The sequence below is a fragment of the Thunnus maccoyii genome, chromosome 16, assembly GCF_910596095.1.
Source record: "Thunnus maccoyii chromosome 16, fThuMac1.1, whole genome shotgun sequence".
NCBI classification, from domain to species: domain Eukaryota; kingdom Metazoa; phylum Chordata; class Actinopteri; order Scombriformes; family Scombridae; genus Thunnus; species Thunnus maccoyii.
The window spans coordinates 25596203-25617578 of NC_056548.1; the positions used below are offsets into that span (position 1 = coordinate 25596203).

At 39.8% G+C, this 21376-nt stretch overlaps 1 protein-coding gene across 2 annotated transcripts in view; it reads right to left on the reverse strand.

Moving 5' to 3' along the window:
- crybg1a (crystallin beta-gamma domain containing 1a) overlaps nucleotides 1–21376 on the reverse strand; it is a 46417-nt gene that overhangs the window by 11250 nt on the left and 13791 nt on the right. Inside the window, exons 2-7 of one of the 2 annotated variants that reach the window (XM_042388959.1) lie at nucleotides 14964–15102; nucleotides 8765–10098; nucleotides 6026–7152; nucleotides 940–5129; nucleotides 221–259; nucleotides 3–121 (exon numbers count right to left, since the gene is read on the reverse strand). In XM_042388959.1, the coding sequence (XP_042244893.1) occupies nucleotides 3–121; nucleotides 221–259; nucleotides 940–5129; nucleotides 6026–7152; nucleotides 8765–10098; nucleotides 14964–15102 (6948 nt within the window). Of the gene's footprint in view, nucleotides 1–2; nucleotides 122–220; nucleotides 260–939; nucleotides 5130–6025; nucleotides 7153–8764; nucleotides 10099–14963; nucleotides 15106–21376 lie in introns of both variants that reach the window. The other variant, XM_042388958.1, reaches the window with a different exon arrangement.

The window sequence follows — 21376 nt, forward strand, 5'->3', positions numbered from 1 at the left end:
ACCATCCTCTGATGACTCTGACTGAGATGACAGGGGACAGCTTAATTCCTGTGGCGTTCTCTACATCACAATGGAGTTCAACCGCTTCCCCTTGAAACTGATCATGTTGGTGTATGACAATCTGGACCAGGAAATACACACGTCATTGCAATCTGTGACACCACACTGTATTAACAAACAAATGTGATCGAAAATGTGTATAAATAACATTTAATCATACCTTTCCAGGCCTTTTGTGGAACCCTCTGACTGCAGGTGTCTGCAAGGAAGTTTTATATTTCAATTATAAACCTGAACTTTAAAAAACACTTTAAAGTCACCAAATTGCCCCAAATTATTTCTAGAAATAAGAAAAACCTATTATTATACACCAATGTGTAAGGAGTCTTTGCGCATTAAGTCTAATGAATATGTAAGATAAGACTGGAAGAAACCAAAACATGCCAGCGGTCTAAAGGGAGAGAAATGAACACTTCCTGTGCAGCAGGTATCTTGTGTACACTGTCCATCTAAACACATGTTTTTCATATTTGTGCTTTATTTGCATTTTGATGCAAATATCCTATTGTGATATGTGACAGTTGAGCTGTAGATGAGCGGATCTTGGCAAAGATCTCCTCTGCAAAATTCCTGACTGAGGACATGTTCTTTCTTCCTGCCCTCACTTGCAAATGATTCATGACTTTGTTGAAACAGCCATGCAAAACAAAAGAGCAGGATATGACACTGAGAACTGTATCACCATGGAAATAAACTATGAAATATCAGCGTGATGAATTCTGTGATACCAATGCATGTTTAAAGCCTGGTAAGTCAAAACCCATTCAAGCTTTGGGTTATTTCTCTAGACAGCAAAATACTATTAGTAATTACAAAAAACTGATGTCAAAGTATTAAGTAAGTATTAAAGCTCGTCATGTAAAATATTCAATTGCCTACCTTGTTCTTATAAGTGGAAAGTCCATTTCGAGGAGTCTGCTGGATGTAGTTGCTGGTTGGAGGCAGACCCTCAGGACCCTTTAGGCCCACATCAATATTAGGTACTCCTGGTATCGAGGTCTGGTCCATAGCAGTACTCTCCTTAGGATTCAGTTTAGTTTTAGTTGTCTGTTTGGAGCTCTGGGAGACTTCAGGCACTCTTTTGTTCTTCTTTAAGTATTTCTCTAAATGATCAGGGAGCTTTATCTCCGAGAATGAAGGCAGAGAAGGAGGAGAGGAGGGGCTAAGTGCTGACTCACTGGCTGTACCTGTACCACCAACCACAGCAGAGCCTTGATCTGTACCTTTCACACCCTCTTTAACTGCTCTGACGCCAGGCAGGGGTGAATCAACAACTCCCTGCTTTCCAAGCGAAGGCAGGTCCTGCTGTTGGTTAGATGAAAGTGTGCTATTTGAGGTGGAGGAAGCTTCCTCTTTGGTCCTCCTGGATGTCCGAGGGGAACTCAGTAAGCTAGAGAGGATGGATATCCTTCCTAGCCGTGACATTGGCTTCCCAGGCTCCTCTCCATTGTTTTGTTTCTCTTCTTTTCCTGCTTCAACCTTAGCCCCCTCTTTGACTTTTCCTCCTACCTCATCAAGTGATTCCATTTGGTCTCTAGATATGAGCATGGACTTGTCTCTTCCATGTTTTTCCAAAGTCCGTCCTTCCCTGTTTGCAGCGTTTTGTTTTATCATCATAGCTGGAGAAGGATCCCTTAAATTTTTGCCATCTTTCCTTAAGCCAAACTTGAATTCCTTGGGATCAAACGTTCTCTCAAAATGGTCCTCCTTGATGGCTGGCATGGCAAAAGGTGGAGATGGGGACATTTTACGAATGCGTCTCTTTGGAGGTAGAGAGAAAGGCATGCCGCCTTTGTTAATGCTCCTGATAAAATCATCCAAGTCCTCAGGCTCAAGAGATTCGTCCTCACTGGCTGTGGCATCTAGTCTTCTTTTGTTTTCCCGTTTCTGTTTTTGATGATGTTCCACATCTAACCAGCTAGATGGAGATTCTTTATTTAGCTGAAGACTTTGTGGTGGAGTGGATGATTTCACTGCAATGGGAAGAGGTGAACTGCCATTGAGTGATTGCTTTGCAGCCTTTTGTGGATCACAATGGTTTATGGTTTCCTCTTCTCTTGCAGTCTGCAGTTCCTGTTTCAACCCTCCATGTGTATCACTGGACTCTGTTGATGACTCCTCAGTTTTTGTCTTTTCTTTGGTGTCTTTATCATTCTGAGTGCCTGCATGAATGGGTATTGTAGCTCTTTGTTCTCCATCGCCTTTTTTGCTAGGTGCATATTTTATGAAAACAGATTGTGACTCTTTCTTGGCATCTATCTTTGATGCCTTCATCTGCTGATCCTCTTGCCTTGTCACTTCATCTTTAACAGCTTCTTTAATGAGGTTTTTCTCTTCCTGTTTCATATCAGGCTTATTAGCTGCTTTTTTGGTTGTGGAAACACTTGGTTTTTCAGCTAATCTGGCATCTTCTGTTGTCTTCTCCTGAGCTTCTGTTGTTACAGTCTTTGGTTTCTGTTCAAGGTTAGCATTTGGAGCTTTGAAATCTGTGGGTTGATCAGTGTTTTCCTTTGGTTTCTTCATCTCCTTGTGTTGAGCTTTAAAAACTGTGGACTGCTGGACCTTTTTGGTGCTAACTTCAGTATCAGCTTTCTCAATTACAATCTCATTCACTAAATTCTTTATTGATGGATCCCTCTCTTTAGTACTCTTGGCACTCTGAGTTATAGTGCTTACAGCTTTTATTTCTTGAGTTGTATCTGTTTTTATTTGGCTCTCTGTTGTCTTTTCTGGAACTTTAGTTCTTCTACTGTCCAGTTCCGGTTTTAGGTCAGTACTTGGACATTGAGATCCTGGTGAGTTTTCCTCTGATTTTTTCATGTCCTCATCCTGCTCTCTAACAAATACAAACATCTGGTCCTTTTGGTTGCCAACTTCAGAATTAGCATTCTCAGTTGCCATCTCATACACCAAATTCAGAGATAAATCATCGGTTTCAGTCTTTTCTTTAATGCCTTCAGAGCTTACCGAGTTGAGGCCTTTAGCTGCTTCCGTTTGGCTCTTAGTTGTACTCTCTTGAACTTTCGTTCTTACTTTTTCTGGTTCCTGTCTGAGATTCCTGTCTGGTTTTTTAATGTTCTCATCTTGTTCTCTAACAATTACAGACTTCTGCTCCTCTTGATTGCTAATTTCTGAAATCTCACTCAGTAAACTTTTGACTGATAAATTCTTTGTTTCATTCTCCTTCTTAGTACCTTCAGCACTCTGAGTTTCAGTGCTTACAGCTTTTAGTTCTGAAGTTTCCTCCTCCTCCTTTACAAAATCAGTGTGTTTTTCCTCCTGATTTGCGTTGTTATCCTTGACCTCCTCATCTTTGGTTAGATGTAGTTTAGGTTCCAGTTCATTTTTTACTGTTAATGCCGTTATCTGCTGCTCTGTTTGCTCTGTGTCCTTAATGTCACTCTTTGCATTTTCTTTCAAAAAGATCTCACATTCCTCTTTTGTATCCACCACACTGGCTGTATTCTCATCGAGTGCACTTATTTTTTCTGCTTGCTCTGCCCCGCTCCTCTTCTTTTCCAGGGCATTTATAACTACTGTGTGTAGTTCCTCCCCTGAGTCAGGCTGTAAACATTCTTCCACTGATGATAGATCTGTTGGTTTCTTTGGTTTTGCAATGTCTTTCTCTGCTTTATCCTCGATGGTTATGGCCTTGGCCTCCTCTTTGCAACTGGTCTTTGAGTCGCTGCTTTCCACTGCCGCGTCATTCAGCTTTTCATTTGGTTTTGACTCTTTCTCCTGCCTTTCAGATTCTCCTGCTAATAAAAGAGGCTCTTTGTCCAGCTGATTTTCAACATTCTTGGGCGATTCACAGACAGTCACAGTCCCTGTTTGAATGTCCAAAGCCGCTGCTGGTTTCCTGCCAATCTCCTCATTATTTTTCTCCTCTACCTCAACATTTCTTATTGAATCTCTGCCTAATGTGGGGGGCAATCTATCATGTTCAAGAATGATATTTGGGGTTTGATCATCAAATTTATCATGTTCTTGTCCCTGCTCTATATTGGCCATTTTAGCATCAACTGAAATAAAAGGGGCTGAAAATACATCTTGCTGTTCGGCATCTTGGTGTTTTGAAGTTAATTTAGGAAGATTATTTCTGGTAGCCTTTTCTTTAAAGGTGACCTCATTTGTTTCTTTAAGGGAAACACTACCCTGCATAACATCTTCATGATCAGAGTGGGTCATTATGTCACAGTGAAAGCTGTCACCCACAACAGGTTTGGCTGACATATTCATTACATCCTCATGAACTGGTATTGTGTCCTGAGCCAGCACTGCAGAATATGGCTCTGAAAGGCCTTTCTCCTGGATTAAATCCTGTTTTGTGTTACTTATAAGCTGGGTTGTCTCTAAAAGGGGCTTGTCTTTTACTTTTTCTGAAGACATTTCTGGTGATAACAGTGTTTTCTGTTCTGGTGTGGTGTTGTCACTTTGAATGTCAGATACATTTTCAGGTGAAGGCCCAAATTTAGTTTGTTGTTTGGCTTCATACTGTCCTCCCTGGCTATTAGTCTGAGCACTGTTTCCATCAGTGATTGGCAAATTACTTGGAACCTCACAGCTAGGGGTGTTTACTGTAATAATCACACCATTATTTTGTATTGGTTGGATTTTTGAAATCTCTTCAGTAGTAGGACTGGTTATGCTCTCCTCTAATTCCACTGCATCTTTTTCTTTCACTTTGATTTTACTGGCGCTGTCCTTAACGTGATCTGCTACAATAATCTCAGATGCTTTGACACTTGTCTCTGTGTTACTATTCTCCAGTTTAGACTTGGATGTGCTTGTAGAATTCCTAGTTGGGGAATGTTGAAGAGTCCTGGATTTGACTTTGTCAGAGCTTCTCTGACCTCTTGTAAGCTTGCTTAGAGATGAGGGATCAGCTAAATCCTTTACTGGACTATTTTGGTGTTGTTTGATATTGTCGCTATGTTTGGAGAGCCTTGATGAGACTGTTTTGTCTTGCTTGGTAGGAGGTGGAGACACACAACTCGGTGTGTCATTCTCGTCATGGCTAATGCCTACTTTAGAGAGGTGTTTGGATGGTCTTGTTGACAGCATGCCTCCTGTTGGAAACACACACACACACACACACACACACACACACACACACACACACACACACACACACACACACACACACACAACTTTAAAACAACAAAAAAACAATCTCAAGAGGCAAAAAGTCCTTATCTTCAAGTAATAGTGTGAGTATTACATTGTATTGGTATTTTAGGAAATACGCTTCTTTTCTTTCTTGCTGAGAGTTAGATGAAAGGATCGATACCAATCTCATGTCTGTACGGCACATATGAAACTGGAACCAGTAACCAGTTAACTTATGACTGAGAAACAGGGAAATAAAGCTAGGCTGGCTCTGTCCAGAGGTAACCAATTCTGCCTACCAGCACCTCTAAAACTCTCTAACTAACATGTTTTGTTTCATTAGTTAATCTGCACAAAACCCAAAAAAAGAAAACTCAACACATAGTGGTTTTAATTGGGGGGGGGGGGGGTAACTTCCTGGAGGCGTCCTGAAGTCACTGCTCCCAACCAGGAAATACTGCTACTCATGACCCCTGCTGATAACACAGTATGCGTCTTTTTCACTTTGTTTTTTGATATGGATTAAACAAACTAAATATAACATGTTAATTAGTGAGCTGTAGAGGTGCTGTTATACAGATTTTGTTACCTTTGCTAAGCTTAGCTAAGCACCTGCTGGCTCCAGCTTTATCTTTACTATAGAGATGTGAGAGTGGTAATCTTCTCATTTAACTCTAGACAAGAAAGTGAATAAGTGTATTAGCGTATTTCTTAAAATGTCAAACTATTCCTTTTAAACATTAAAAAACAAATTATCTAAAAAAAAAAAAAAAAGAATTTTGTGTTCACAAAGGTGTAAACTACTATGACGGATTGATTTACTGTGTAGCATACCACATCATGACTGCTGTCTTACCTTTCTTGGGACTTTCAGGGAGCGGTGGAGGTGTCTCACTGGCAGGTCTCTCCACATGAGCTGCTTCTTGCTGCTCTGGACTCTTCTGGGCTGACTTGGGTCTGTCTGAGTCTGTCTGAGCAGATGTAATTTTTCTATGGTTGGTTCCACTTGTTTGAGATACCTCATCGTTCCTCTTTTTTGTCGGAGATGAAACAGGCAACCGACTCTTTGATGTCATGGAAGCGTTATTATCCAGATGCTGCAGTTTTTTGACATCCAGGTTTTCCCTCACAGTTGAGTGTCCTGTTTTAATACTACTCTCCTCATGGTCTTTCTCCATGCCATTTACCAGGTTCACAGAGTCAATGTCATCTGACTTTTCTTTAATAGGCTTTATTACTGTCTTGTGGGTTGTTTTTGTGGGAGAAATGTCTCCTGACAGAGCTTTCCCTCCCTTTGCCTCCTCAAAACATGGTTTCCTGCCAGCTTTGGTTGTAGTGGCCGGAGATTTCAATGTTTCTTTGGCTCTAGGCTGTTTCTGTATCTTGGAAGTGGCTACTGACCCAGAGGTATCAGCCACTGATGTTTTATCTGGTGTCACTGGTGATTTCACATCAGCATCTGATGTTGACCTTTTTGGGATTTTAGACTTTGAACCCGTTGCACTTGAGGGACCACTGGTGCTTTGGTCTTTTAATGTTGGTAACATAGAAGCTGTTTTCTCATTGCTGTGCTCCCCTTGTGGTGGCATATCACTGGATGTTCCCACTTTCATGCCCTCTGTGGAGTCCTTTGCCTTTGTTATCACATTTTTGGCCTTGCTTACAGCTGCTGAGGATGGGGTCTTTGCTCCACTTACTGTGGTATGCCGACTCTCTGCTGCTGCTTTAACCCCTCGTTTAGAGGGCGTAGCCTGGTTAGTCCCATGGCCTCTTGCCCCAGACCCCGCAGCTTGTGATTTTACTCTGTGCATGTCTGAGGTTGCAGAGGTATCATCAAAGTCAGAGACCTCTGAGACTGGTTTTTCTTTAACTAGATGTGCAGGAGTGTTTGTGTCAGAGTGTGTCGTCTCATCTTTTGTTGTGAGTGGCTCATGTTTGGCTTCCTTGAGTTCCACATTGTTGTTGTTTTGGAGGCTTGGCAGTCTGTGAGAAAAGAGAGAGAGGAGCATTAACAGAAAAGCCTTTAAAACCACATTTGAGTTTTAAAGGGGTACTCTAGCGATTTAGTATTAGACTGATTTTAACAAGATTGGTCAAAATCAATGCACCAGAGGCACAAATATCCTGATGTTTAGTCTCTAATGTTGTTCAAGCTGCAAAAACTCTGGACCCTTCATTTACCATTATGCAACTCAATAACTTTCGAATTCCAAGTCTCCAGTTTGTATAACAGGCTTTCTATTGACAAGACTAAGAGTCTACAGCCATGCTAGTGCCTCTGTGAGGCTGTACTTGAGCTAAATGCTGACATCAGCATGCTATCACTCTCACAATGATAATGCTGGCATGTTGATGTTTAGTAGGTTTACCCATGTTGTTTCCCATGTTGGTTTAGTGAATTAAGTTAACAAAAAGAAAATTCTAATGTTTGCTTACTAGCACTAAACACAAAGTACAGCTGAGGCTGATGTGAATATTATGAATTTTGCAGGTCATAAACCAAAGTGTCGGAGAAAATGAAATTTTGTCCAGATGATGGCACGTCATGAAAAGTCAGTGGATCAAAGTTATAACAATTCATCCTCTGGGGACCATGAATATGTGAACTAATTTCTACAGCAATCCATCCAAAATTTGTCGAGATATGTAAATAAAGAACTAAAAAGTCAACCTTATGGTGGTGGTAGAGGGAAAGTCAAGAGTTCATCAAAGTAAATCGGATTCATCCTCTGTGCCTCTTTAAATGTGGAACAATGAATACTATATTTATTAAATTCTCCAGTTGGACTGAAAAAGTACTTACAGGCAAATAAAATAAGTAAATCTATTTTCATATTGTGAAGACTTAAGCGTCTTAAACTTGAGACTTTGCATTAGATTTCAAACTCAAGGGCAGAAAAGAGCTAAAACCCTGTGTGGTCAAACTTCAGCTATGTAAAAGAATCACCCTGGAGTAGTTTAACTATAAATCAGCCTCATTCTTCAGGCATTTTTCAGGCATGACCGTACATAGCCCGGAGTGCACAGTAATTCAGATATAGTGGTCATGCTTCTATTGGTTTTTCAGTCATCTGAGAGCAGTAATTGTATTTATGCCATGCCTTTTTTTCTATAGGCATGTGTCTAAGTGTAACCATGTTACCCTAAATGCAAACAAAAGTATGCAGGCAGTAGTCGCTAGTTGCCCATCAGGTTCTGTAATGACTAACTTATTCAAGTAGTGAATATACACCATGGGTAAACACAGCAGAGGTGACCTTTATTTCAATTGAAACTTGAACGTGAAATAATTTTGACTTTATTACTATTACGTTTATGGTGAAGTGATGTAATTACTATTCAGGAATTGTGGGCATAACATGTTTTATAAAATGTGACCATTTTGTATTGTTAGATGTAGTGTATATGAATATTTCAGTGCCTCAGTACTGGTTTAGCTTATACTGTTCTCCTCTAGTACAATAGAGCATGGGAACTCAGAGCTCGGGTTGCACGCAGGCTTTGCACTCTTTAGCTCCCCCGCTTTCTGTTTCCCTCAGGATCAAAGGGGCTTTTAAGCAATAACCACAGAAAATTAAAATAGGCAGATACTCACAGTTTCTCCTTTGTTAGGACTCTGTCTGATGTCTTTGAAGTTGATTCTCTGCTGTCCTCTCCTGCTGGCTCGTTCCCGTCCAAACTTGGCTCTGGGCTAACGTACACCTTATGGGCAAAAACCTTGTGCTTCGAAGGCAGATTCACAGTCTTGCGCGTAACACGAATTTCTCTCGACCTGCGTTTCTCCTGTTTCTCCTTAAGGGAACTTTTCTTTGAGTCTCTGCCAGTGTCAGCCTCCTCTGGCTGCTCATAAGTTGTTTGGAACTCCCCTGTAGTCGGTGCCAAGGAGATGGCTGACTCTGGCAAGCTGCCACTGGACGGCAAAATCTCTGCGGGGGTAGCGGGACTGTCTGCAGCTGAGTCGTCCTCGGGAATCACTGTGACAGGTATAGCCAGCACGAGAGTTGAGTCTGCTCTGAAACCCTCCTCCCCTTCTTTCATTAAATCCTTCTCTTTCTCCCCCTCCCTCCCCCTGTACTCCTCCTCTCCCAGGTGTGTTTCTACCCATATGGCTTTGTGGAGCTGGACAGGGGAATTACCTCCAGGCACTCGCTCTTTCTCAGGTGAAGGGCTCCATGCTGTGCTTGCAATTTCCCCAGAGAATATCTGACCCCTCCTCCTTGCTCCAGCGTTTTCCCTCACTACATCTAGAGAGTTTTCATCCTCCTGTTGAGTCATGATGACATGTGAGGTGGACGACTTAGAACCTAAAGTTATTCCTGTTAGGGAGGTGCTGTGACCCTCCTGTCCAACTTTTATTGAAGCTTTCTTTGTTGCTAAGCTTATAGAGGTTAAGTTAGGTGACTTTGGGGCCTCAGCTGTCTTGGAAAAGACATGCAACCTCCTGCTTACTTCCTCCACCACTGATTCTGCAAAGCCTAATTCAGAGCTCGAAACAGTGCTCTGATGAGTTGTTGCTGTAACGTCCACAGCGGTGGGTGTCACATTCCCAGAATTCCTTTCACTGCTGGCTGTGCTGACCCTGCACACATGCACTTCCCTCACACTGCTTCGGCCACTGCTGTTACTATCTGTCACACTCGTGGTGCTGTGGCATTTGCTGAGGGTGTCGCCACATTCTGCTCCAGTTCGGGGTTCTGTTGCTGCATACTGAGGCTCCGTTTGCTTGATGTCTTTTCGGGAAGGAGTGGGAGTCTTGAGCTCATCTTCTTGTTCAGTTTGGGGTGAGCGTGGAGGCAAGGGGGATGATGGTGAACTCGGAGAACCTGCATCTACTGAGGCGTCTGAATGCTGCCTGCCACTGCTCTTTCTTCTCTTGGAGTTGAAGAAATTGCTGAGGCGATCAAACACTCCCCTCTTCTCCTCTAAATTCTGAAAGAGGACAGACAAGAAGCAGACAGAAAGATTAATACTGAGGTGGGAGGGGCAGCTGAGCTGGCACACCTTATTATCTCTGGCTTTGCTACAAAAAAGAAAAAAGATAATTAAAACTAAAACATTAGTAGTTGAAGAAGTACTCAGATATTTCATTTAAAGTAGGAATACAATTATGTAAAAAAAAAAAAAAACTCTATTAAAGTCCTCCATTCAAAATCCTATTTGAGTAAAAGTACATAAGTATTACCAGTGAAAAATAAAGTATCAAAAGTATTAATCATGCAGAATGGGCCCTGTGAGACTGTTAAATATATTACTTTAGAGGATTACTCATGAGTCCAAATATAAGCAACATTCTAATAGCTTGTCGGGTGAAGTTAACACCCCCAGGTATTTATTTTGACTGATTAAACGTTTTCTCAGGACTGTGTGGGGGGTGAACACACTGGGCTTGATTGACATCTGTCTCATCTCTGTTGCTGAAAAAGTTAAAACTTTATCCCTTTTATCAGCACATGGGCTTTTATGACCTCACATAAATCCCAGCATTGCTTTGCACAATGCCAACCTCAGCAGGTGGAATCTGCCACAATGACCTACTGGGGCCTTTAGTTTGTAATCATTCATAATATTATATAGGTTTATCATATATTTTGTATGTGAATAAATGTAGTGAAGTAAAAAGTTCAATATTTCCCTTTGAAATGTGGTGAAGTAGAAGTATAAAGTAGAATAAAATGGAAATACTCACATCTCAGTACCTCACAGTTAAGTACAGTAGCTGAGTAAATGTGCTTAGTTACTTTCCACCACTATAAAACATATGTTGACTAATATACCTAATTTACCTTAAATTAATTATCTTTAAGTCAATTGCTTTAAAAAGAACCTATTAAAATACTGCACAACTCAAAAATAAACACACCCTGGTGCAAACACCAACATACTAGGACAATAATCCGGCTGGACTTGGTGTCTAATAAATAACTAGACAGATATAAAACTTCTCTGATGCTAAGCTCAAGGGTCACTTACCACAGCTACTGACTGTAGATAAGTAGTGAAAGACTAAAGGCGCGAAATACAGACTTAAGTCCAAAGACAGACAAATAATGTCTCAGAATGGTGTTATTGTTTAATATTAAGCAGGTTACAGTGTGAAACAACAGCAGTGATGTCAAAATGCCTGTGTAGTCATTTATAAACCACATTTAAGAGCCGACATTAAACTTTTTAACGTGATCTTAATCATTCAAACACATCAATGGGGAACAGTCATCTAATAGGACCTGACACGAGGGAAAAAAAAACTTGGCTGACTGTGGTCAGAGAATAAAGAGCACATGTCAGGATGAGAAGAATAGACCACAGTGTAAAAAAGCAACAGTTACATACCATTTTGACTTCCTGGAATCTAATCTGTTGAAATCCTTTTGGAGTGCTGTGTCTAATTAATGCAGACAAAGATGTCTTTTATAATAATCCTTAAACTTGTTGATGCTCATAAAAGTAAACCCAGTCTCCTACTTCTTTTATGGACTACATAAAAAAATGAAACAGTCAGTCCTCTCCTATGAGCAGACAGGCAGTACTGGCTGTGAGTACTTGTGTGTGTCTAGAGTTAAGTGTCCCTGCTCTGAACAAGGTGTCTGACTTGAGGGCACGGCCATTTGCATCACAGATACAATGTAAAAAAAAAATATTGTGAAAGACGGTTCACATGGCCTACAAGCAAAAGGAATTCACAAGCCAGTGAAATTGAAAGGGTGTGGACATGCCTGCTGAATAAAACCTCACCCTTCCTCGTTCTAAAGCTGGGAGAATAAATAGAACATCTTTTATCTGATGTGCTTTTATTTTAAGAATTCACTTTGTATCAGGTAAGACTCATTAACCTATCGTTAAGTAAATAAAGGCCCAATACAATTTGTATTGATCTTATCTGTCTTTATCTCTGCTCTGAGAATAAAACCTGAATATTTCCAGAATACTTTCTGAACAGGCAATTTTCTGTGATAAAAACCAGTTTCAGTGCTCTCTCTAGTGTTGTTAAACATTCACATTATTTCACTGAGTAAACAGCAGGTAAAGACAGTCTGTGGCTGGGTTTTCCAGTTCATGTCTAAATAGAATGAAGCACAGAAACCTAACTGAACAGCCTCACTCGGATCTAGTTTTGTTTCTGCTTTAATATTGTATGTAGTCAAAGTTTTCATACTGTACCTCCAAGTTGTTTCGACTCATTCACAAATCCACCGCGTTGAAGCAGAGTGAGTAAAGAAAGAGCATTTATCAAGTATCCTGTGTGTTCAGTGTTTAAGTGTGTGTGTTCAAGTTTTCAATGCCTACCTGTCGTCCTTCTACGCAAAGCTATGAGTATAAGCTCTCCACAAAGCGTTGCCCTTGTATTTACTCATAGCAATGACAAATGTCAGGTAGGTGGAGATATAGTACCATATCTGTGTGCATTTTGACCTACTTCCTTATCTGTCAGCCAAAGCTCTGCATCATTCCCTGATCTCTGCAGCAGATAATAATAAAGGCACACACAGGAACAATGATGTTAATCTTAATAACAGTTAAATAGTGCAGGGAATGCATGCCAAAGAGCAAACAAAATGGTTTTTTTCAACTAATGTAAGTAAAAATCTTCTTTACTCTTTTTTATAACAAGCTAAATAAACATGCTTGAATTCCTGAAAACTTTTAATCAACATGTAATCGTACTTGAATGTTTCTCTTCAACAGCTCCCACTGAACAATATCATCATTGAGAGCAGGTTTGACAGGTTTGAGTCTATGGAAAACAGCCCAGACACAATTGGATCCCAGAGGATTAAGTGCATCTTATAGTGCATCTTAAAGGGGAAGCAAGCTTTTGACATGTTATTTCAGTCACCTAAGACAGGTTAGTCTGTGTCAGTGAGCACTCACCACCCTCCCCTGCAGGCAGAAAGGAGAGAAAACTGTCTGAAAAGTGATGTAATGAAGTCACACAGCTGTATGGAGAATCAGTTGGAAATGGAGGTTAAGCATGGACGTGCTCTGAATGTGATGGAACTGTATCTTTTTACTGTTAAGGGTAAAATGTGCATAAAACACAATCTATATCACCATACTTTCAACTAAATACTGTTGTTGTCCTCCTTTTTTGCATATTTGTGAGGTCAGTGCTGTAGGGCTGCAACGATTAATCAATTAATCACCAACTATTTTGATAATCATTATTTTGAGTTCCAGCTTCTTAAATGTGAATATTTTCTGGTTTCTTTAGTCCTCTATGACAGTAAACTGAATATCTTTGGGTTGTAGACTGTTGCAGGCAAAACAAGACATTTGAGGACATCACTAGTGAAACAGTGATCAACAGTGATCTGATATTTTATGGGCCAAACAGATTAATCAATAATGAATATAATTGTTAGTTGCAGCCCTACAGTGCTGAATGTGCTTTATATCCATGAGATAGACAAAGGTCTTGTACCCTAAGGTCAACAGACAATAGAAGACACAGCAGTAATGAACATTTCTTTATGAATAAGGGTGGCGTTTTTCTCTCTTGCTAATCACATGATTTGCATGCATATTAATGAGCAGACATGCTAGTAACAGTAGAATAAAACGCCTTGTCCACAAACTTAACTCATCAAAACAGTGCTCATTTATCAGGCCTTTTAAAATTGGAATCTGACAGCAGACCACGCTGTGCAGGAAGTATTCAGATCCTTTACTAAAGTAAAAGTAGCAATTCTGCAATATGAAAATACTCTGTTAAAAGTGAAAGTCCTGCATTCAAAGTGTCACTGAAGTAGTGGGTAGTAGTAAGTAGTATTAGCAAAACATACTTAAAGTATCAAAAGTAAAAGTACTTATATTACAGAACAATATCCCCTCTGTGTGTTATACTGTTATACAGTTTATTATATTATTGGATTATCAGAACTGATGCATTAAGTTAACATTCTACTCTGTTAAAGTGAAGCTAATTGCAGTTATTTTATATCATGTTTCATCTTTAACAGTGCATCAAACATGTAAAGCTCATCATATGTTTTCTATGTGAAATGTTAACCTGTAAAGTAACTAGCTGTCATTTAAATGTAGTGGAGTAAAAATTACAGTATTTACCTCTGAAATGTTGTGGATTAGAAGTATAAACTAGCATGAAATGGAAATACTCAAGTTAAGTACAAGTACATTGAACTTGTACTTAATAAGTACTTGAGTAAATGTATTTAGTTACATTCCACCACTAAAACAGTGGAATCTAGAAAGGTGAGTAATGTCCAAAAGCACAATAATAAGCAAAATATACAGTATATGTTACTTATGAAATATGTTACTGTTGTTACGATTCATATTCTTTATTTCTTTTCTTTATAAAAGTGTAATAGTGGACCTCAGGAAGTATTACTGGTCGATCTATGGGAATTCTATTCATTTAACAAAACAAAAACAATATTACTGTTTAGGTGAACAATTAAAAGTTAAATGTCTCTAAAATCAATTTCTCTATCAAGACATATGTAATTATCCTCAAGACAAATAATCAGTAATCCTTTATTTACCATAAAAACAAATATTAGCATGCACACACACACACACAATCACATGAGCAAACATACACACCAACACATGCAGATCTAAAAAAAGATGTGCTGTAATGTTTGTAGATGAGAACGCAATATTAAAAACACTGTCACAAGTGTGCAAGTTGGAATATGTTCTTAGCTCAGCTGTATTACGTCCGATTAATGAAACCTTTACTAACTTTACTCACATATAGGTGAATAATGATGAGACGTAGTCATTTAGGTTTTGAGTTGAGTAAATGTGAAAACATGTCAGTAAAAACAAACCTTGAAGAATTTGGAGGGCGAAGTAGGGCTGTTTGGCTGAGTCATGTCGAAGCTGATCATGGAGGTGGACTCAGACTGAGGGTCCCAGTCCGATTCAGTCCGGAAACTGCACTCTGTGGAAACACTCATCTGGTCATAGCTCCTGGTGGAAACAGGCAGGAAACAGAGAGAGAGAGAGAGAGAGAGAGAGAGAGAGAGAGAGGAGGGGGGATTGTGGGGAACAGAGAAGGGGAGAGGGGGATCGAGAGGATGTTATGTCATTTGCCTTTGTTTCTCCTCTCACTGTATTGTGAATCTATTGTTATTATGTGTTCATCAAACTCCCTGTTATTCAACTTTTTTTTTTTTACCACAACTTTGATAGATATCTTTATTAATATGTACCCTTTTTTCCAATAACACATTTAAGATAAAAACAATGATGAAAGTGAAATAATGTGTAAATTATGTGCATATGAGAGCATGTACACTTTAAAGGCCTAGATGCAACATAAGTGAAACTTGAAAAAGTTACATATAGGATCCTTTTCTGTCCCCAGTGTACACATAATGTTCCTCATGAGCAATATACAACTGAAACCTCAACACCCAACCCTGCTGCAGGCTGATGTGGGACATGTCAAGTGTTCTAAGGTGCACTGACACCTCTTATTGTTCTTAACTGCAGTGACGTTTTCCATTCTGCCTTTGCGTCGAGTTAAAAAAACAAAAAAAAAAACACTCAGAGGACACAGACGATGTGACACTTGACAGACAACATTCACTCCCCAGCGGCAAACCACGCACGCGGAGCAATTAGAGTGTCATCGAGGATTCTTGAACACGTGTGAGGCATGGGGAGACTCCTCTGTGAGGGAGGAGTATTTTTATGAGGAGTTCATTTACGGATGAATCACACCCAGTCTGGAACCAAACAGTCCTCTGAGCAGGGAGCAGTGTGCTGCGACGCCAAACAGCATTCCAACTCATTTAAACAATACATGAGCTTAATTTGCACTCAGTGTGATGTGAAGAGAAGACAGCACTGTCATATGACACTAATGGGTTCAGCTGTTGGTATGAAGTGTACAAAGATGACAGTTTTCAGGTGTGGTGTCATTTATTGTCCCAAACTGCATCATATCCAGATGTTCACTTTAGCAAAAACAGTGCATGTATGTTTCAGTATGGGGGGAGTTAGAGTAGGGAAGGGGCATTGATTTCATTTTTATTTTATCAAGACAGAATGGACATATGAAAGCACAGTGAGATTACTTCATGTTTGCAGTTGAGTTGCATTTAGCCGTAACTCCATCCACAATTATTAAGATGAGAGTCTTTGCAAAACCATGTTTCCCCACAAGGGGGCAGAGGCAGACTGGTTTTCCAGGACAGCTGGCAGAAAGTCACTTGAACTGGCATGAATTATTCTTTTGTGGTGTTTGTCTCTGTTAAAATGCGCCAAGACTTTGAAGTCCGGCTGTGCACTTAATGACTGACTGGTGTCCCGACTGAGAAAAATATTCTAACATGGAGATGAACACCCACCAGAAGTTGCTTAGTATAAAAACAGATTCAGTAACTTCATTTGAGAATTAATGCGAAGGAGTTTAAAGTACAAAATATAGTGATTGAATCTTTCTCAGCTCTCAGGGTTACGCTGTTTTTTTTTAGAGTGACAGCCGCAGATCTGGACAGTTTTTCAACCTTGTTTACATTCTTTGTGTATGCTGCGCTGTTGATGAATGAATGAATGGACCACGCCTCACCTGATATAATCTTGAGTAGCTTCATAAAACAGGCTGATCATCTGATTGTGTGCTCTACTGGAGCTATCAAAACCTCACAATGAGCTACTTAAGATTTGTATATCACAATCATGTCCATGAGTACTCTTTTATACTTTTAATATGCCCTTCGAGTAAAATGTAAAGTTAGATACTGTTGATGAATGACATTCAGTACAGTGCAGGTGTTACGAGGTGATAAATATCTTCCATCTTGTTTACTCTTACAGTTAGAGATTTCCTATTTTCCCCGAAATACCTTTCAACCTCCCAGGAGAGACACGCATGAACTTGTTGCTTTCATTCAACTATGGTCATATGGCAGTTATAGTTACAGCAAACTCTGATCATGCTGATACATGTATATACCTACATGTATATATGTACCTATATGTACCAGAAAAGTTTACACTGGATTAATGTTGCTGTTACTGGTGTCACAGTCCTGCTGTAGATGCCTGAACTGATGTCTGAGGTGGGATTTCCAACATTGAGTGTCATGGCACCACTGCAACAGTAGATAAATTTATATAGTTGTCCTGAAATAAAGGAATATTACTGAGCCTTTCTTTAACTAGCAACTAGTCTTCAAGCTCAACAGTCTCTAGCAGAATAGGAACTTTGAAGAAGGAAACATAAGTGGCCCACGCTGACCAATCACAGTACTTGCGGCCTCCACATGGTCTCATAGTTACATTATTTTTGAGGAGGTGCATGTTTGCTCCAGCTATGGGACCCCCACCTCGAACACACAAGTATAAATCCATCTTAAAAAACAAAATACATCAATAATTTCATGTAAAATTCATTGCATTGCGGTTTAATAAGGATACTGTTAAAATGTTTGTGTATTTTGGTATTTTAGTGTAGAAAGACTATGGAAAAAAGGTTTTAATGCATTCTGCTTCCACAGCTGGGGCCTAAACCTGAAAGATGTTGTCAGCTTTAGTTTCTCGTAAGTTAGAGGGATCCTGGTTCAGTATCAGGGAGAACCTGCCCATGCTTTGTTTTACAAAGGCTTAGTGTGTGATTCTGCTGCACTGCCTCATAAGCACTTGAACTTTAAAGTCAAATAAAAGTGAACTAATGATAAAATAAACGCAAACACATCAAACAGGGCTGGGCTTTAGGGCTGGGCAGGGCATCTTTAATTGACTGACAGCTTGCTGTGTGGGGAAAAAGAGACTGATGCATTCTGTGACCTTTGACCCTGACACATAACCTTCAGGCTGTGTTTCAAAAAGAGTTAGACTGTCTGCAAGCACATGCAGCTGAAGGCCAGGTGCCATCTGAAAACATCATTGTGAGGGGAAAATGTGATCCATGCATCCTTTCCTTAAAAAGCCTTTGAGAATAACCCCTCGCCTGGTAAAAGTAACTTTACAGAATCAGTTGGGTGAAATCTCTTTCCCCAGTGCTGTCAAGGCTAATTTATGTTAGGTTGCTCTTCCCTTACAATAAGTGTCGCGCGACAGAAATTAAAGTGTTGCGATAAGAAAGTTCAGTGAAAACCACAATCTCAATGCTGACGTTAGCAACACCTCCTAATCAACAAAATTCTCCAGGTGCGCGACATGAGAGGAAAGTGTTGAGTGACACTTTTTTCTGTCACGAATACGTAATTTCTGTGAAACGACACTTATCATAAGTATCGAGCGACCTCCCACAAATCAGCCTGCAGCATGCAGACGCACACCAGCTCCAACTTGTTTGAACCTTCTCTTTGTTGCATCACAGACAAAAGCTCTACTGTTGTAAGTGCACAATCTATAAGATTTTAATGAGCAATGTTTACTGTTATGTCTTTGATACACCATGGTAACTGACAGCATTTCAGTTGCCATGGTGTATGGGGGTAAAGTATCTCCTATAGATGAGTTGATTTAATATCAGGTACAGTATACAGATGAGGAAGAGGAAAGTGTGATAAACATGAAAAAGGAAGGTTCAGCAAAACAAGCTCACCTTTGCTGTCACCTTATCTACTCCTGTCAAAGACGCTTAGTAAACTCAATCACTGTGAGACCAGGAATGATGGACTCTGAATAAAGGTTGTGTCAATGCTGAAATGTTGCAGTTCTACATTAGCAGAACCAGTATTCATGGTAATGTATTTTACAGCTTCACACAGCAAACCTTAAGCAAACAGCTGCAAAAAAGTGCAAATATTGTTTAAATTATCCTTTAATTGGCTGATTAGTTTTCTCCATTAATCAAGTAATTGTTTGGCTTTTAAAATGAAAAAATCCACTCATACTCACTAAAAGTCCATGGTGAAGTCTTGTCAAATAACTTCTTCTGTCTGATCAATAAAGATAAATAAAGATATTCATACAATGATATAAAATAGTCAAAAAGCAGAAAATCATTGAAATAGTGAAGCTGAAATTAAGGTTTTGTTTTATGACTTCTATATTTGAAATTAATCAGTTATCAAAATAGCTGCTGATTTCTATCATTCAACTAATCGATTAATCAATAAATAATTTCAGCTCTAGTCTAGACCATAATTTGAGGAACCCTGGCATCAGCAGTTTCCCATCAATAATGAAATATATCTTGTTTGTATGTATCTATATAACTATTTTGTGATCTCAAGAATAGAAGGTTATGTCAAGACAACAAATGAACTTTGATGTGACGATGAGATGAAACTCATCTTTATTAAAGCCACATACAGCATGAAATGTCACAGTGTGTTTTTTTTAATGTAACATCAATATATATTGTGATATGGTCATTTTTCTGGAAACCAATTGACAAAGTGTTTATGGATAATATAATCAAACAGAAAAGTCTATTTTTGACTAATTGTTTTAATTAAATACCTGATCAATCACGACTCTTCATCACACACGTGCGCACATTTTACAACAATCCAGTATTGTCATAAAGCTGCCTGCCTCATGGAAACAACTTTGCCCACAATGGTCTCATACAAGCAGGACAGCTGTCGGTTTGAACAGTATCGCAAAATCTCAATTAACATATTTAGACCATCATGCAGCACATGGCCCATCCTTAAGAGGAAATGACATTTGACATCATGATGATTACAACAAACTCTGATCGTACTGATACATATATGTACCTACATGTATATATGTACAGTACCTACATGTATCAGAAAAGGTTACGCTGGATTAATGCTGCTGTATCTGAAGATCAGTGTCGGGAGTCAGATCGGTGCATCCGTATTTACAATGCTGACCATAGAGTTGCGGTTTGAGAGACATTTGGTGCATATTATCCCTTCATTCTCCCTTTCCCCTCATTTCCTGTCACTACAAGCATCTACAGTACTCTAATAAAGGCAGAAAATTACGCAAAAAAGGGTTGTTTTGCTTTAGTTTGGAGGACTTGTTGTTACATTTAAAGCTGGCTTGAAATTGGAAAGCCAGCAAAGCTAACAAACCTATAATAATAGTCGGCCTGGAATGACAGCAGTAACCTTGCTTGCCTTCTTGCTAGAAAAACTTGTTCCTTGGCTCTGTGTGATAGAGGTTAAACCCCAAATACTGTATAGAAGCTGCATTAACTGTTAACTAAGACAACACACAGGCATGCACGAACTTCCACCAGACCACATTGAACTTAGTTCACTGCAGGTTCTCAGTCAACCCTGACACTAACACCACACTGATACAACATACTGATGCCAAGAAGAGTTATCAACACAAACTCATCTTTCATTGCTTAGGAACAAACAGGTAAATCAAACAAACACATTTCCGTGAGCTCTGAAAACCTGCAGACCTGTGCAGAGCTACGGTTTAACAAGGGATGGAAGAGATTCAACTACTGACTCACGCTCTGTTGGGCATATGAGGAGTGTAATGAGTCACAGGAGGCTGTTGATGGAGGATACCTTGCTCTAATATCAGAAAAAATAAAAAGTTAGACCACAGTGAGGAAGGGCACAGGACACAGTGAAAGGCTGTAATAGACCAGGCATGGTTGGACTGCTGCCTGATGTAAGGATTTGTTCCAAGGTCAAATTGCCCAATAAGAAACATAGAGCTGGCTCCTAAACTGAAACACAATGCAGCCAAAACTAGAGGCTCACGCTCTGCACTGCTTCTAATGTTTCACTTGACAGTTTCATGTACAGACAACACAGAAGTTTCCTTTAATGCATCTATAAAACAAAGCATTGCAACAACCTGAAGTGCAAATGATAAATATATAAATAGGCTCCAACGTGGCTTCCCACCATGAATCCAAAACAGTTGTTGTTTGTAAGGCTGACTGTGCGTTGGGGAGTGCCTGGAACAATTGCTGCAGGGCCGAGTGTTTGCCAGATGCTGGGCGGGTCTGGAACAACCAGTAGGCTGCAGCCACTACACTTCCACTTGGACCGATCACTCGTATGATGGCGTGCAGTGCAAACCAAGCCACCATGTTTGTGAATGCATTTACCTCAACTGCAGACACGATGCATCTTTGGAAAAACTAAAGCCAAACTATCTTGCACTTGCAGTATGGAGCCAACTACACATTCACTCCATCCTGCAAAGTGCTGCGGAAGTAATAAAATGCATATAGTATTGTTTCAGTCACCTTGGGGAAAAGAGAGACAGTGCTGTTACCACAAGTACGAGCAGATGACAGGGTTACCATGGCAGCTCATAATGTTGACATGTTGAC